This window comes from Ranitomeya imitator, chromosome 5, assembly GCF_032444005.1.
Source record: "Ranitomeya imitator isolate aRanImi1 chromosome 5, aRanImi1.pri, whole genome shotgun sequence".
NCBI classification, from domain to species: domain Eukaryota; kingdom Metazoa; phylum Chordata; class Amphibia; order Anura; family Dendrobatidae; genus Ranitomeya; species Ranitomeya imitator.
In genome coordinates, this window is record NC_091286.1 from 607,007,159 (window position 1) to 607,025,879 (window position 18,721).

Sequence of the window (18,721 nt, forward strand, 5' to 3'; positions counted from 1 at the left end):
GGAAATATTGATACAGCAAGTCCTATTTCTGACTGCCGGTTTGCATTGCCTTTCATAGAGCACTCAGGAGCACTCAGCTGAACGAGCACTCCTGTGTAGGAGAGTTGGCATAGCTGCCAATTGACAGCCATGTAATGTGTATGGTGACCTTTATTGACAGAGTGAAAGAGCTATTAATTTGGTGAGTTATAGGATGCAGCACAGTCATTACACTTTTCTGCGTTATTTCCGTGAGAATCTGTAGTTGGAACTGAGCTTACCAAATATAAGAGTCACTAAAATCTGACAAGGTGGCTGCACATTATTACCTACAGTTTGCCCAGAAACTTTTTTGGGACTGCTCTGTACTTTGCTTCTGCTGGACAGAGAAAAGGTGGCTCTGATGACTATTAAATTTGTGGCAACTATAAAATTAAGAGAGACAGATAGAGTATCATCAGCTACTGAGTAATTTAGTGTGAAATGTTGATACATTTTTGACTTGTGGGCAAGTACAGTATTGTATGCTCGTATGCCCTTAAGTCATCCACCACTGTTCATCGTGTCAGTGTGCCTGCGCTGCACAGTCTGTGATGACCATACTGTGCCCTGAGTTCGTGAAAGCAACTATGGCTTGTAACGCTGAGTGCTTCTGTGACCTTCCTTAGTAAGTAACATGGCAGACATTGCCTAGTGACAGTGTCTGTGGACTGTACCGAGTGGGCTATACTGTGCCAAATGAACTACCTAAATTACTGAGTCAAGCTTTGTACCTCAATTCTGAAGTGTGAACAATATTTATTGTATAACATTTTTTGTGTAACCACCAAGCTCTGTGCTGCAATAGTGCATATAACTCTCAAGTTTGTATCCTCTACGATAGACTGTAAGCATTAAGCTGAGTTGCCTCAAGTTGAATAAAATCTGAGTCTTCTTCTAAGGCTTTACTCAAACCACCGTATTCATTTGATGAGTATAATCCGATTTTTTATCGGACAGCACTCAGACCAATGTTATTCAATGGGGCAGAATTGATTACTGATTTTTTTCACTGACCAAATCTGACGGTGAAAAACACTTCAGCATGATGTGCTTTCACTTCAAAATCAGAAGATACTCAGCCACTAAAGGGTATAGGTGCATGGAAAACATCGGACTGCTCTTGGATGACATGCGAGTGTAGTCCGATTTCCGTGGACTCACAGAATGGAGAAGATGGAGAAATTTTGTGATCCGAGAGAATCAGATCACAGTAAGGTGATAGTCTGATTCAACTTACCATAATCAATCCAATTATCTCAGAGGAGGCTCATGTCACCCTGGCCTAATAATTTGTATTAGGGGTCAGGTGCCACAATGCAGAAACAGACCCTTACATGCCCTAAAGCTACTTTCAAACATTATTAGACAGCACACAGACCCTCTAAATATGAGTATGTCCTATTCCGATCCTCAAAATCAGATCAGAAAGGAACTGTTAGGCACGGGGATTCTACCGCTGCACAGGATAGATCCCAAGCCTTGTCTGCTTTGGCAGTTTCCCATTCGGGCTCGGCCACGACAGGTGCTGTTCAGCATAGACATCAGTCCCAACGTCTAGCGCAGGCTCTTAGTATACAGTTGGTTACTGCACACTCTCCAGTCAAGGCCTTTGTGACCAGTGTTATACAGGAGCAACCTGCCACTTTGGAGCCTAAGTCCAGAGGTTTCCTTACTGAGCATGTCCGTGATGCTGCAGCTCCGGATTGGCCTGCGTGCGATGGCTCGCCCGACTGGGTGTAAGTATTTGGGATGGAGCCTTATGTCTAAAAGCCCTGAACGGAGCACACGGGCGCACTAGTATCATTTGGGTGTAGCTATGAGAGTGTAGACCCTTCCACTCTGTCTGCAAGTGTCGTGTATTTGTCTAAGCTTCGGGACTGTACATGTAGGCAGGTAGCTAGGGTCAGTGGGGGCAATTAGCCACTTGGATTAGCATCTGTTACCTACATGTGTGCGGTTAGCACAGTAGAGTTTCAGAGCAAACTCAACCCTAGTCAGGGTATTAAGCTCAAAGCATCTTCTTCGTTTCTGTATGTGAGTGACACAGCTCAGTTGCAGAGCACCTCTTTCATTTCTGTGTGCAAGTGACACAGCTCAGTTGCAGAGCATCTGTTTCATTTGTGTGCGAGTTCAGTTCACATGCTTGTCCTGTGCCGTTTAACAGGACAAAGCATTTATTACTCATTAGTACTGTTCCTCTCTGTGGAGTTTGGAACTTAGCGTCCTGTTCACACTGAGTGGCGTTTACCCAGTGTGCATGGGTAATCGGTCACCGTGTATTCCGTCATTTTTCACTAGCAGCAATTTTCCATCTCTGTACAGTGGATCCCGGGTAGCGATTGCGCTTTATTATTTTTTTTTTTATTTAGCGCAATCCCCAAACCCTAACAGGAACATGTTCTGAGTTTTACTGATCTCACACATCAATCCAAGATTTTCCCAAACATATGAATAGATCAATTAAACTCTATGGGTCCGTGTGCCGATCGGGCAGTACACGGACTATTCACATCAATGTGTGAATGTAGCCTAACTCAGGATTTCCTTGTATGGAAGTCATTAGCAATTGTACACAATTTAGTACTTTTTCCTAGTATATACTAGAAGAAGAGATAAAGCATTGTACCTACAAAACCCAGAGGGAATTGATATAAAGACAAAAAAGAGAATTTGTTCTGTATTTTTTTCAATTGTCTGCTCCAAATTTACTGTTCTCTTTGGAACTATATAAATGTTTTCTCTCTTTTTTTTACCCAAGGCAAGACTTTAATTGCAAAAATAAAACCGAGATAAATTTTAAACAGGATTTAACAGGTCCATATCTTATTGTAGGTGCATCATGTGGTCTTCCAAAGAAGATAAAGAATGGAGATTTTGCATATTGTTCAGAAACGCTCTTAATTTATTTTTGCTACCCTGGATATCGCCTAGTAGGACATGAAAAATTAGCCTGTCTTCAAAATCAATGGAATACAACCCAACCCCCATTCTGTAAAGGTACAATTTAATGTAGAGCATTACAATAAAAGTCTTTGTGAGGTGAACTGAATGTTAAGTAGAGTGAACATATGACAAGTGTCAGATACAAACTAGCATGACAAATTCATTTTGCAAATTAAAGTTTACTGCTGAACTATTTACATTGAAGATCTACAAGGTCATGTAAAAGTAGAAAATTCAATTTATGTGCATTACATAAAAATAAATTGAAAACTTACAGATATTTGAAAACTGTAATTATATTTCCCAACTTAATTTGTGGTGGGTATGGAGATGACTAACAGTTACACGACACATTTGAACAAAGTGTAGTTAAAAAGTCATCATTTACATGTACAACACTACAAGATTAGACTTTTTACATCAGCTGCTATTGGCGAAAATGCATCAATCCCTTAGGCTATATTCACACTGTGTTTTTATCTAACAGTCAAAAACAAGTTGTTCGAACAGAAACTTCAAGAAATACCAACGTCTTTTGTTCTGAAGCATTTTTGACAATTTTATGTTAGCATTTCCTGGAGCACTTTGGCTTTTTTCTTTGGTGTTTGTTTATAATAATTTAACCTTTTTCAGCTTTTTTTTTTTTTTTAAATAAAATGCTAATGTTTTTTGGGACAAAAATTCTCAAAAAGATGCCAGGCAGCCTTCTGGGAATTTGTTTTTCTTGTTGACTGGTATTAACTCAAAAGCCCATTTTTCTCCCTGTGGGTGTGTGACTGCTCCTCATACAAGCATTGTCTGTGTCCCCCCTCTTCACCCATATAGATAACAGGTGTGTGAGTGGTAGTTGATCACTATTTTGCACCTGTGTTACCTCTACCTTTCATCACTGGGGGCCAGGGTTGGACATACCGAGGTGCAACCTCTGCAACCGCAGAGGGCCCAGGAGCTAAGGGGGCCACTACCATGTTCACGGCAACAAGCAGCTTCTGTTACAGACATATTGTTGGATTGCCTAGAGCCCATGTACTGTTCTTGCACAAGGACCCTCTTCGGGGTGTGTCCATCCTTGCTGAGGTATTATGACCTGGTATTGGTAAGTGGATGTTTATTTCTTTGATTTTTTTTTTATAAAGTGACAAGTAGTGTTGAGCCACCTTCCTGTTCGGGTTTGGTTCGGTTCGTCGAACAGGGAGGTGTTCGCCGAACTGTTCGTCAAACGTTCGACGAACACCGTCGAACCCCATTGAAACCAATGGCAGGCAAACACAAACACATACAAACACATGGAAAACACATAAAAAACACCTTAAAAGGTGTCCAAAAGCTGACAAACTGCTCAGAAGACACAACAAACATGGAAAAGTAACAACTACATATAGTCATGCGAAAAGAAAAGAGGTGGAGGAGTAAAAGGAGGAGGAGACACAGATATAGGCATGTCATGCCCTTCTAAAATCAAGAAAGGCTGGAGTAAAAATCTAAACTCACTATACCAACACCCAGACGTCTTGACAAAAAAAATAAAAAAATAAATATCTTTAGGTAGAATGGCGGAGGGTCCATTCAGAACACTTTCCTTAGAAGACGTAGTGGTACCCCCATTGGGAGTTATGCCAAAAAATGAACCCAATACATTCAGACTAATCCACCATTTGTCATATCCAAGGGGCAGGTCAGTAAACAACAACATCGACACGGAACCAAGTACAGTACTATGTACTGTACCTCCTTTGACGAGGCAATCAGGCGGGTCAAGAAGTTGGTAAGGGGCACCCTAATGGCCAAAACAGACATTGAGGGGGCGTTCCGGTTACTACCTGTGCCTCCCAATAGTGTCCTCCCATTGGGCTGCTTCTGTGAAGTAGCATACAACATAGATTGCTGTTTGCCCATGGGGTGCTCCATATCCTGCTCACTATATGAGGCGTTTAGTTGCTTCCTCGAATGTGTCATCATGGACGTTTGTAAGGCGGCACATATTATCCATTACCTCGACGACTTCTTATGCCTGGGCCCAAAAGATTCGCCAGAGTGTGAAAACACGCGATAGTCCACCTGTGAGAAGGAGAGAGCTGGAGGGAGAGTGGACACCCCTGAGCCGAGGGGTTAGATTGAGAAAGAAAGAAGGCGGTGTAGCTTGCTTCATGGGTGGGGTACTCTGCTGAGTAGCAGAAATTACTGCTAGGCCCAAAAGGATTTCCTGGGCCAGATGCCATTAAAAAATAGTACTTAAGTAAACAGGCGGTGTAGGTTGCTTCATGGGCGGTGTACGCTGCTGAGTAGCACTAAATTCTACTAGGCCCAAAAGGATTTCCTGTGCTAGATGCCGTTACAAAATAGTAGTTAGATAAACAGGCGGTGTAGCTTGCTTCATGGGTGGGGTACGCTGCTGAGTTGCGCCAAATTCTACTAGGCCCAAAAGGATTTCCTGGGCTAGATGCCGTTAAAAAATAGTACTTAGGTAAACAGGCGGTGTAGCTTGCTTCATGGGTGGGGTACGCTGCTGATTAGCACCAAATTCTACTAGGCCCAAAAGGATTTCCTGGGCTAGATGCCGTTACAAAATAGTAGTTAGGTAAACAGGTGGTGTAGCTTGCTTCATGGGTGGGGTACGCTGCTGAGTAGCACTAAATTCTACTAGGCCCAAAAGGATTTCCTGTGCTAGATGCCGTTACAAAATAGTAGTTAGTTAAACAGACGGTGTAGCTTGCTTCATGGGTGGGGTACGCTGCTGAGTGGCACTAAATTCTACTAGGCCCAAAAGGATTTCCTTTGCTAGATGCCGTTACAAAATAGTAGTTAGGTAAACAGGTGGTGTAGCTTGCTTCATGGGTGGGGTACGCTGCTGAGTTGCACCAAATTCTACTAGGCCCTAAAGGATTTCCTGGGCCAGATGCCGTTAAAAATAGTACTTAGGTAAACAGGCGGTGGGTGGCTGGGCTAATCTGCGGCCTAGCAGACACTGAAGCTTTGGAGCAGACGTCTGAATCCCAGGCCATAGTATGAGTAAACAACTCTGCAGATGACCCCACCCACCTGGAATTGATGATGGCAACGTCATGTAAAACTCGGCAAGGTGACTAAATAAAGAGTCTCCATTTGTTCCAAAAATTCGGCCACAGACACCACTTAAGTGGCATCAATTTCGCCAGAGTTTTTTAAAACAGTTGGTGAGGTGATTTTCAAAAATCATCAAGCTTTTAGTCTCCCCAAGATGACACAGGGGTAGAAAAGTCCTTGCGGATCCAGGATTTGTTCATCTTGATGAACGTTAGTCTGTCTACATTGTCACTGTACAGCCGCGTTCGCTTATCTGTCAGCACACCACCAGCAGCGCTGAACACACATTCAGAGAGAATGCTGGCTGCGGAGCACGACAAGATCTCCGAGGCGTGAGTGGCGAGCTCAGGCCATTTTTCAAGATTGGAAGCCCAAAATGAGCAAGGGTCCAGTTTCACAGTCATGGCATCGATGTTAACTTGGAGATTCTCTTGTACCATCCTCTCTAGGTGTTGGCTGTGCGTCAGACTTCTTGTCTCCTGTGGCCTTGCAAAGGATGGTCTAAAAAAATCTTGAAACGATTGGAAAAAATTGTTGTTACCACCAGATATGATGTTACTGTTACGGTTTGAGTGATGACTCGATAGTCCCGCGGTTGGCAAGTTAGAACTCAGAGATTCACTTCGTGCACCACTGGTGTTTTGTGGAAAAGCAGATGTTAGATTCTCTAACAGTCTCTGCTGATACTACTGCATGCGTGAATCCCTTTCTATGGCAGGAATTATTTTGCCAAATTTGCTTTTGTACCGGGGATCTAAGAGTGTGGCAACCCAGTAGTCGGCATTACTTCGGATTCTGACTATCTGAGGGTCATTTTGCAGGTAGTGCTGCAAGAAGGCACTCATGTGTCTTGCGCATCCAGGAGGACCAAGTCCTTGTTGTCTTGGTGGTGGCTTGGTGAGAATCATGCTTCCTTTGTCTGCCCTCTCCTTCCAACCTCGCACAACAGAAATTTGATCAAGGTCTCCCTCATCTGATGAGTCTTCCATGCCCAGCGCCAGTTTGTCCTCCACTTCTTCCTCGCCTCCTGCACCTTCCTCAACAGTTTGGCTGCTACCATGTGCCCTCGGTAATCCCTCTCTCCCAGCCTCCAATGTCAGCCGCCTTGGTGCTGCCAACCTTCTTGACCTTGGAGATATGATCCCTTCCGCATACGACTCTTCCTGTTCCTCCTCCTCCTTCTCTTGTTCCACCACCTGACTCAGAACACTGTGTAAGGTGTGCTCCAGCATGTAAATCACCGTTATGGTCATGCTGATAATGGCATCATCAGCAATAAACATCTTCGTCGCTATTTCAAAACTGTGCAGAAGGGTGCATAGGTCCCTGATCTGAGACCACTCCTGCAGCGTGATTTGCCCCACCTCTTGATCTCGTTGGCCCAGGCTATACATCATAACGTATTGCACCAGGGCTCGTCGGTGCTGCTACAGTCACTGCAACATGTGTAGAGTTGAATTCCACCATGTGGGCACATCGCATTTCAGACAGTGAACTGGCAGTCCCAACGACTTCTGTAGAGATGCAAGTCGTCGAGCTGCGGGATGCGAATGGCGGAAGGGAGCGCACAGTGACCGTGCCCTCTGCAGAAGCCCATCTAGTCGGGATAGTGGGATAAAAATTGCTGGACAACCAGGTTCAAAACGTGAGCCATACAAGGCACGTGTGTGACATTGTCCCGGCGAAGGGCCGCACCCAGGTTTGCAGCATTGTCGCACACAGCCTTCCCTGGCTGCAGATTGAGTGGACACAACCATTGATGGAACTCGGTCTCCAGAGCTGACCACAACTCCTCAGCTGTGTGACTCACATTTCCCAGACATTTCAATTTAAACACTGCCTGATGCTGTTGAGCCCTGGTGACAGCATAGTGAGGAGGTATGCAGGATTCCTTCTGCCCAGTTACAATGCGGGTGGCATTACCAGACAGGCTTTGGGTGCAGGTGGAGGACCGAGAGGAGGTTGAGGAGGCAGAAGCAGTGAAGGAACTTCTAGATACAGAGGATCGACGAGCAACTCGTGGTGACGGCAAGACTCGGACAGCAGCCCCTTCTCCTGATGTCGCCGTAGTTACCCAGTGCCCAGTCACCGACATGTAACGCCCCTGTCCATGTCTACTCATCCAAGCATCTGTGGTGAAATGCACCCTGTCACACAGAGAGTTTCTCAAGGAAGCGGTGATGTTATGTGCGACATGCTGGTGTAGCGCAGGCACAGCTTTCTTTGAGAAGTAGTGGCGACTGGGCATCTGGTACTGGGGCACTGCGACGGACATAAGGTCTCGAAAATCCTCTGTGTCCACCAGTTGGAAAGGCAGCATTTCTGTAGCCAACAGCTTGCAGATGGAGAAATTCAACCTCTTAGCTTTGTCATGGCTAGGAGGAAATGGTCTTTTACTTGTCCACATCTGAGGGACTGAGGGTTGGCTGCCGTGCTTAGACAGAGTTGCGTATGGTGTCCCGGGCAAACTGCTGGTCTGTGAGTAAGTCTGTGAGCAAATATCCTGACGACCTGCCAATCACACTGTCTGTTGCAGGTAAAGAGGTGGAAGGTCTGGATCCAAAACCATGTGCGACTGCTGTCCCCAGTCACAGAGGATGAAGAGGACACGGATGCACATGATGGGGCAGATGGTGGTTGACCCGGCCCACTAGGCCGCATTGTAGCACAGTGAGCTTCCCACTGCAACTTATGCCTCATATCCATGTGACGGTTCATGCATGAAGTACTCAAGCTAGTGATTTTTTGGCCTCCACTGAGATTTTGTTGACAAATCTTACAGACAAGATGAGTTGGGTCATCCTTTGCGATGTCAAAAAATGCCCAGGCTATGCAAGGCTTAGAGCCCTTACGACCTGAAGAGCCACCGCGACTTCTGGTCTGAGGCACAGTTGGGGTTGAGGATGCAGTTGTTGACGTGCTTCCAGTACTCCGTCTCTGTCCTGGAAGGCGCACCGTTACCTCGTCGTCTCACTCGTCACCAGCGTCCTCCTCCACCTCCTCTGCTGACCTCATGGACTGGCGGACTGGGGGTTGACAGTAAGTGGGGTCTACAAACTCATCATCATCATCCTGTGTGTTCTCACACCCGTCGTCCTCAGAGCCAACCTCTTCCTTCCCCGACCTAAAAGTCAAGTTTTCGTTCCAATCAGGTATCTCAGTCTCATCATCATCTTCCTCATTGTCTGCACCAACAAGAGTTACAGTTTGGGAACTAGGGTCTACATTATGCTCAGAACCTTCTTAATCTGGGCATGGATCCAACTCACAAAGATTCTGGGCATCAGTGCAGATCATTTCCTCGTCTGGATTCACAGAAGCTCTGAAGCTGACCTCTGATTCCCAGGCTATATTATGTGTAAACAGCTCTACAGACTCAACCATGTGTGTTACCCCATGCTCAGATGGGCAGCTGAAGACTTGGGAGCTGTGAGGAAGCAAGTGTGATTGGGGTGACAACTCTGAGGACTGGAGTAGTTGTGATGTTGAAGTTGACATGGAGGAGAGCCCACTTGAACGAGCACTTGATATCCGTTCAAGCACCTGCTGTTTTTATGCCTCATTTGGAATTTTTGGCGATGCTTGTAGCGATGGTCGTAAGAAAGGGATCCTATCAGATTGTCCACGAAAAGAAGTAGACATCTTACTTTGGCTGGAAGATGGTCTTTCTTCTGCAGATGTTACTGTTGCTTGACCACCTACCCCACGGACACAACCTGTTTTTCCTTTCCAACATGCCTATTCCCCTTTCCACCAGCAGCAGGCTTTTTGCCACTCATTTTAGTGCTTAACTAATTGGCAACTCTGTATCTGTAGTTGTTGGCACAACAACCAACGTCTGCTGACGTGCAGACACTGCTCCTAGGCCCTAAACTATCAACTGGATTCGATGCTGTGAAAATTGAGATACACAGGCGGTATAGTTTGCTTCACAGGCAGGCTACTCTGCTGACATGCAGACACTGCTCCTAGGCCCTAAACTATCAATTGGATTAGATGCAGTGAAAATTGAGATACACAGGCGGTATAGTTTGTTTCACAGGCAGACTACTCTGCTGACGTGCAGACACTGCTCCTAGGCCCTAAACTATCAACTGGATTAGATGCTGTGAAAATTGAGATACACAGGCGCTGTAACTAGCTTCACAGGCAAGCTACTCAGATGACTATCAGACAATGTTACTAGCCCAAAAGGATTGGCTGAGCTAGATTACACCAAATGCTGTGACAAACACTTGCACAGCACTGGCACAGACCTGCCTGGCAAACAGTGCTATGAATTGCTGTAACCTACCCTGAAAAGGGCTGATATTGCAACTAGTCCCGACTCCTCCCGACTCCCTAAACCTATCTCTCTGACAATTCGCTCCAAAAAAGCACTATTAGTCTGTATAGCGCCCACAGCAGCAGCGGTGCCATCTAACACTAAGCTGCAGCAGTGAGGAAATGGTGGCGACGGGGCAAATGGCTGGTTCTTATAGGGAAAGGGCATGTGACATACACAGCCAATGACACATGCCTTTGCTTGTGTGCATCACATGCACATTGCTGTGTGTGTGAGCACTGCTGATAGGCTGAGACTGCACCACCCCACTGTATAAAAAGAAAGAAAAGAAAGAAAAAAAATGGAGATCGGCCTTATTTCAGCACAGATCTATCCCCTGCCCCCCCGCCCACTATACACTGAAACAGTCTATTAACAAAGATAAACAGTTTTAATGTGCAAATCAAGCGAGGCTTTTGCTGAACGAACAGTTATCGAACAGAAACTCGAACAGCCGAATTTTCAGCAAATTGTTCTGGTTCGTCGAACGACTCGAACACCGCCCAAAACAGCTCGAATTTGAGATTGGCGAACAGTTCGACACGAACACCGCTCATCTCTAGTGACAAGATGAGGATGTAAAAATCTGCTCTGCAAGTTATTTCTGTGTGGAAAAATTCTGCTACGTGAGTATGGATTTGTAAGTGACACGTGGATAAGATTTGTCACTTTGCTGCAACACTATTCAACTGCGTATTTTGTATATGAAAATCTAGAAATAAATTACACAGCCTTTCCACTATGAGTGAATTTCAGCCGTAGCTTGGACAAAATGGCATCCACGTCCTTCCTACTAGTGATGAGTGAGTGTGCTCCTTACTCGAGATTTCCAAGCATGCTCGGGTGTTCGCCGAGTATTTTGGCCATACTCGGAGATTTAGTTTGATTTCCTGCAGCTTCATGATTTGTGGCTGCTAGACAGCCTGAATACATGTGGGGATGTCCTAACAAGCAGGCAACCCCTGCACATCTGTTGCATAACCAAAGTTCACTATCTGTGGCAGCTAGATCCCAAGGGTACTGCGACAATCAATCGCTAAAAATCTAATGTGTCTTATCTGTCGCAGTCGGTGTATCATTGGGGTCCCAATGGAACCCTATTCACTAGTATTATGCAACAGCATAGCAATGACACATAGTGACATCTGGCCATGCAAAAACTGCTGTGATAAGTCACCATGTTGCATCAGCATAGAGCATCTTAAGGCTGTGTGCACACGTTGAGGATTTGATTGCGGATCCGCAGCGGTTTTTGCCGCGCAGAATTGCATCAAATACGCAGTGTAGTGCACAACCAATGTAAGTCTATGGGAACCACAGACTTAATGTGCACATGCTGCAGAAAAATCCACAGCGAAACGCAGCTTTTTTTTCCGCAGCATGTCACTTCTTTGTGCGGAACTGCAGCGTTTCTGCACCCATAGACTTGCATTGAGTCAGGCACATCCGCAGCAAAACCGCAGATGTAAAAAAGATCTGCAGTTTTGCTGCGGATGTGGGTGTGAGATACGCTGTGGCCCAGGAGGAGGGAAGTGGGTGGGTGGAGTGTGGGCGGTGACTGTATATGTGTGTGTGGGTGGGGTCTGCGGGCTGTCTGAGGGTCTACTTGGGCATCTGCGGGGCTGTCCGTGGCTTTGCGGGGCTGCACGGTGCTGTCTGGGGCTTTGCAGGGCTGTGTGGCGCTGTCCGGGGGTGTGCGGCGCTGTCTGGGGGTGTGCGGCGCTGTCCGGGGCTTTGAGGGTGTGTGCAAGGCTGTCCGGGTATGTGCGGTGCTGTCTGGGGGTCTGCACAAGGGGGTCTTTGGGGGGTTCTGTGTGTGTGTGCAGGTATCATCCGATGGGACTACAAGTCCCATCGGGCTATGCCTGCTACAGTGACAGTGACTGACACATTAGCCAATGATGGGACAGTAGTAGTCCCATCATCTGGCTAATGTGTTGAATGTAAAAAAAAACACATATACACATATACAGTACATGCAGAACATACAACATACAGTACATACAGTGATACAGTGCACACAACATATAACAGTACATACAACATACAACATATAACATACAGTACATACAACAGTACATACAACATACAGTACATACAACATACAACAGTACTTGCAACAAACAACATACAATATACAGTACATGCAACATACAACATATAACATACATTACATACAACATACAAAAGTACATGCAACATACAACACATAACATACAACATACTGTACATACAACATACAACAGTACATGCAACATATAACATTCAGTACATACAACATACAGAACATACAACATACAACAGAACATACAACATACAGTACATGCAACATACAACATATAACATACAACATACAGTACATGCAACATACAACAGAACATAAAACATGCAACATACAGTATAACATACAGTACATACAACATATAACATACAGTACATACAGCATACAGTACATGCAACATAGAGTACATACTCTCTTAAATTCATAGCCATGAGTCTGACCAGACGTGTCTGACCATCTTAGAAATTGCATTTTTAAATTGCAGTTTTTTAATTGCTATGAATTAGACTAGAATTCCATGGGGCATTTGAGCATTCATCACTGCTGTACTTTCATCATCCTCATCACCACCTGTATCCTCTAATCAAGCTGTTTTGTCTACCCACAGGTATGCTGCTGTCCATCTACTCTGCCTTTCCTGCAATGTGTGTTTATGTGAACTGCATATAATTCCCACCTGGTATGCTGCTGTCCATCTACTCTGCCTTTCCTGCAATGTGTGTTTATGTGAACTGCATATAATTCCCACCTGGTATGCTGCTGTCCATCTACTCTGCCTTTCCTGCAATGTGTGTTTATGTGAACTGCATATAATTCCCACCTGGTATGCTGCTGTCCATCTACTCTGCCTTTCCTGCAATGTGTGTTTATGTGAACTGCATATAATTCCCACCTGGTATGCTTTGCTTACCCATTGTTTTCTATCCATTCGTATTTCACTTCCCTTGCTTCTTGCTTGCATACCTGAGTGGCCATCTACCCCACCCCCTCTTTATGACCTGGCTTAACTGTGAACATGTGCTCTAGACACACACGCCCACATCCTCCCTCTCAGCTGTGAGCCCTTAGGAGCCCATAAATTCATAGCCATGAGTCTGACCAGACGTGTCTGACCATCTTAGAAATTGCATTTTTAAATTGCTATGAATTAGACTAGAATTGGACTGGAATTGACTGGAAGGTAAAGGAATAGAAAACCACTATAATGTTTCGGTTTCTTTTCACATTCACCCCCATACTACTCTATTTCTTCCTATCTCCTGTAGTCCCTCCACCCAGTAAAGAACTAGTCATTTCTCCCTCCATCCTCCCCAGTCATCTCACCTCCTCCACAGAACTATTCCTCCACATACAATCCTTTCTCGCCAGGCACACACGGCCACATCATGACCTATCCAGCTCACACCTTCTAACGCTCTGTCTGCTGCTCCTCATTGCTGGCGACATATCCCCAAATCCTGGCCCTCCTCATCACATCCCCACACTCATTTCTAATCCCCTGCCACGATCCTCTACACGTCCTCGCAACCACAGTAACCTCATACCCATTCATCCTGCCCCCACTCCCCCAATTTCCCTATCTGGAGCACTATGGAACGCACGCTCTGTCTGCAATAAACTTCCATTTATCCATGACCTCTTTATCAATAACAAACTCTCCTTCCTCGGCATCACTAAAACCTGGCTCACCCCTTCTGACACAGCCTCCCCTGCGGCACTCTCTTACGGTGGCTTCCACCTTTCTCACACACCCCGCCCCAGCAGCAAGCATGGCGGAGGAGTTGGTTTTCTCCTGTCAGATAACTGCTCCTTCGCCCCAATCCCACTGCCACCCTCTGTTATCCTCCCTTCCTTTGAGGTGCACTCTGTGCGCATCTACTCCCCCTCCAACCTCCAACTGGCTGTCATCTACCGTCCCCCAGGGCCAGCCACCACCTTCTTCGACCACTTCACCACCTGGCTACTCCACTTCCTCGCCGCCGACATCCCCACTATCATCATGGGCGACTTCAACATCCCCATTGACACTTCCCTCTCAGCTGCCACTAAACTTCTATCTCTCACTTCCTCCTTTGGCCTCACTCAATGGTCTTCTACAGCCACCCACAAAGATGGTCACACACTGGACCTCATTCTCACCCGCCTCTGCTCCCTATCCAACCTCTCAAACTCACCTCTTCCTCTTTCTGACCACAACCTACTTACATTCTCTTCCCTTTCCACTCCTTGTCTACAACCCCCACCCCACAAACTCTCACACCCTCGCAGAAATCTTAAACACCTTGATCTTCACTCACTCTCTGAATCCCTCCTCCCTCTCACAGACATAAGCTCCCTACACAATGCGGATGATGCTGCCGCTCTATATAACACCACAATAGCTGCAGCTTTGGAATCTCTTGCCCCTCTCACACATACCAAAGCTCGCAAAATCAACAGACAACCCTGGCACACCAGCATGACAAAAGAACTGAGGCGAGCTTCCAGAGCTGCTGAGCGCAGATGGAAAAGATCCCACTCCATCGAGCACTTCATCGCATTCAAACAGTCCCTCACTGCTTTCAAAACCATGCTCGCCACAGCAAAACAAACCTACTTCTCATCTCTCATATCCTCCCTGTCTCACAACCCCAAACAGTTATTCAACACCTTCAACTCTCTCCTCCGTCCCCCAGCACCTCCTCCCTCCCCACTCATCTCAGCTGAAGACTTCGCCTCATTTTTCAAGCAGAAAATTGAGAACATCAGAGACAATTTTAGTAAACAACCCCCAGAACCCTTCCTCCCAACTACCCAGCCCTCCACCTCCAAAACCAACTTCTCCACCATTACAGAAGACGGACTCTCCACTCTACTCTCAAGATCGCATCTCACCACCTGTGCACTTGACCCACTCCCATCCCACTTCATCCCAAACCTCACCACAGTCTTCATCCCAACCCTAACCCATCTCTTTAACCTATCACTAACAACTGGCATTTTCCCCTCAAGCTTTAAACATGCCACAATCACACTTATCCTCAAAAAGCCCTCTCTTGACCCATCCTCTGTATCTAGCTATCGCCCTATATCACTTCTCCCGTTTGCCTCAAAACTACTGGAACAACATGTCCATATTGAACTGTCCTCCCATCTATCTTCCTGCTCCTTCTTCGACCGCTTTCAATCAGGCTTCCGGTCACACCACTCCACTGAAACTGCCCTAACTAAGGTCACCAATGACCTATTAACCGCCAAGAGCAAGCGACACTACTCTGTCCTCCTCCTCCTGGACCTGTCCTCTGCCTTTGACACAGTGGACCATTCCCTGCTGCTGCAGACCCTCTCATCCCTTGGCATCACAGAATTGGCCTTATCCTGGATCTCATCATACCTAACTGACCGTACATTCAGCGTCTCCCACTCACACACCACCTCCTCACCTCGCCCCCTATCTGTCGGAGTCCCGCAAGGTTCAGTTCTAGGACCCCTGCTCTTCTCCATCTACACCTTTGGCCTGGGACAGCTCATAGAATCTCACGGCTTTCAGTATCATCTCTATGCTGACGACACACAGATCTACATCTCTGGACCAGATATCACCTCCCTACTAACCAGAATCCCTCAATGTCTGTCTGCTATTTCATCCTTCTTCTCCACTAGATTTCTAAAACTTAACATGGACAAAACAGAATTCATCATCTTTCCCCCATCTCACGCGATCTCCCCAACGAACCTATCCATTATAGTAAACGGCTGCCCACTCTCCCCAGTCCCACAAGCCCGCTGTCTTGGGGTAATCCTTGACACTGATCTCTCCTTTAAACCACATATCCAAACCCTTTCCACTTCCTGCCGCCTCCAACTCAAAAATATTTCACGGATCCGCACATTCCTAAACCAAGAATCTGCAAAAACCCTAGTCCATGCCCTCATCATCTCTCGCCTTGACTACTGTAACCTCCTGCTCTGTGGCCTCCCCTCTAACACTCTTGCACCCCTCCAATCTATTCTAAACTCTGCTGCCCGACTAATCCACCTGTCCCCCCGCTATTCCCCGGCCTCTCCCCTCTGTCAATCCCTGCACTGGCTCCCCATCACCCAGAGACTCCAGTACAAAAGCCTAACCATGACATATAAAGCCATCCACAACCTGTCTCCTCCATACATCTGTGACCTCGTCTCCCGGTACTTTCCTGCACGCAACCTCCGATCCTCACAAGATCTCCTTCTCTACTCCCCTATTATCTCCTCTTCCCACAATCGCATACAAGATTTCTCTCGTGCATCCCCCCTACTCTGGAATGCTCTACCACAACATATCAGACTCTCGCCTACCATCGAAACCTTCAAAAAGAACCTGAAGACCCACCTCTTCCGACAAGCCTACAACCTGCAGTAACCACCGATTGACCAAACCGCTGCACGGCCAGCTCTACCCTCACCTACTGTATCCTCACCCATCCCTTGTAGATTGTGAGCCCTCGCGGGCAGGGTCCTCTCTCCTCCTGTACCAGTTGTGACTTGTATTTTTCAAGATTATTGTACTTGTTTTATTATGTATACCCCTCCTCACATGTAAAGCGCCATGGAATAAATGGCGCTATAATAATAAATAATAATAATAATAATAATAATACTCAATCGCCTTGATCCCAAAGCCTTTGCTCACCTGTAGAAAATATTAAAGTAATAAACAAACACTATACTCCCTGATCCACAGTTATCAAATTAATACAACCAGGCAACCCCCATATGTACTTATGCTGGCTAACAGATGTAAATCATTCTGCTGTGGCAAGAAAAACTAAATCTCTGAGCACTAAAAGATACTCGGAGGACCCCCGAGCATGCGCGAGAAATCTTGAGTAATGAGTATATTCGCTCATCACTAGTCTTTAGTCATTGCAGGATACTCTGGCCCCTCTGTCTGCCTCCTGTTTGAATGACAGATCACTGATTCGTCAGTGACCTGCCTCTATTTTAAGTATTGCACCTGCACAGTACTTTATTTTGCATTGTAATGACCGTTATGCCGGTGGCTGCTCGAGAACAGAATACGGCGCTGCTATGAATGACTCAGAGCACAATTTGATATTAAACCAACTTTTCGTTATAACTTTGGCAAAAAATGACAGAATTTTCTCTCCCAACACAATATGCCACAACAGCCACAACTCACAGAATACAAGTTATGCAGCCTGAGAGACCCCAAGTGCCAGCTTCAGAGACAGGAATCAGACTACCCCACAACTATACCACTCCCTCCCTTATCTGTAGCGGGCCTACACGGGGTAATACTGTGCCTGTGACACGTGGTCCTCTCAGGAATACAATCTTATACCCGCCTCCCGCCTAATTTACAATAGATCACGGGTACCCATTTTTTTCCCAACATATATATTTATATATATCACAGTATATACTGTACTCAATGTATACGCAGTGCAGTGTCTTATTGTTGAGCGCTCAGAGTGTACTCTTTCACAATATATGCTTCAACAGTAAATAGCTGAATTTGTTATACAAATGTCCAGCAGCGGATTAAATAGGTATTTGAGCCACCAAATCTTCTGATGCAGATCCAGATAAAGTTCACAAATAATTCCAGGAATATCCCACAGCCAGAATCGTGAAGCGCAGGAATCCACACAGTGTCTATTAGTTATCAGGCAGTTCTTAATGCAAGACTGTCCTTAATTAGGCTGTGATTCCTATCTAGCTATCCCTAACTAACTACACAGTCAGTGACCGGTCACACTTCTCTGTTTACTCACAAGAATAGCTTTCTTGAAATCACACAGTCCCAAAACAAGAATGCCTCAAGATCTGGATTCCCCACTCTCCATCACCGCGCTGCTTCTTCTCAAACGCCCAGCAACTCTCTCTGAGGTAAGGCCGGCGTCACACTAGCGAGTTTTACAGACGTATGAGAGGCGCAGAAAATACGGATTGCACACGGTACAATGATTCTCTATGGCCCAGCTCCTATCTGCCGTATTTTACGTATCCGTATTATACGGTCTTGTAGGGCCGTAGAAAATCGCAGCATGCTGCGTTTGTCAGCGTATTGTGCAAAAAATACGCCAATGCAAGTCTATAGGGGCGAGAAAAATACGGATTACACACGGACCAGCAGCGTGACTTGCGAGAAATACGCCAGACATCTCCAGGTGCCAGGAAATCTGCCAAGCCCTCAATCAGGAAGCTCAGACATGCTAATTAGCTGAAAAAGCCAGACAGACATCCCGGAAGTCTGGCGCTCGCCTCCACGTAGTTGCAAGCAGCATGGCATCCATAATTAATGTGGATATGCTCCTCATCCTGGT

The 18,721-nt window shown here is 46.0% G+C and overlaps 1 protein-coding gene across 1 annotated transcript in view; it reads left to right on the top strand.

Annotated features, from left to right (window-relative positions):
* Positions 1-18,721, top strand: part of TPO (thyroid peroxidase) — a 241,509-nt gene that overhangs the window by 183,990 nt on the left and 38,798 nt on the right. The window contains exon 11 of the mRNA XM_069726806.1: positions 2,854-3,018. Coding sequence (XP_069582907.1) covers positions 2,854-3,018 — 165 coding nt within the window. The remainder of the gene's footprint in view (positions 1-2,853; positions 3,019-18,721) is intronic.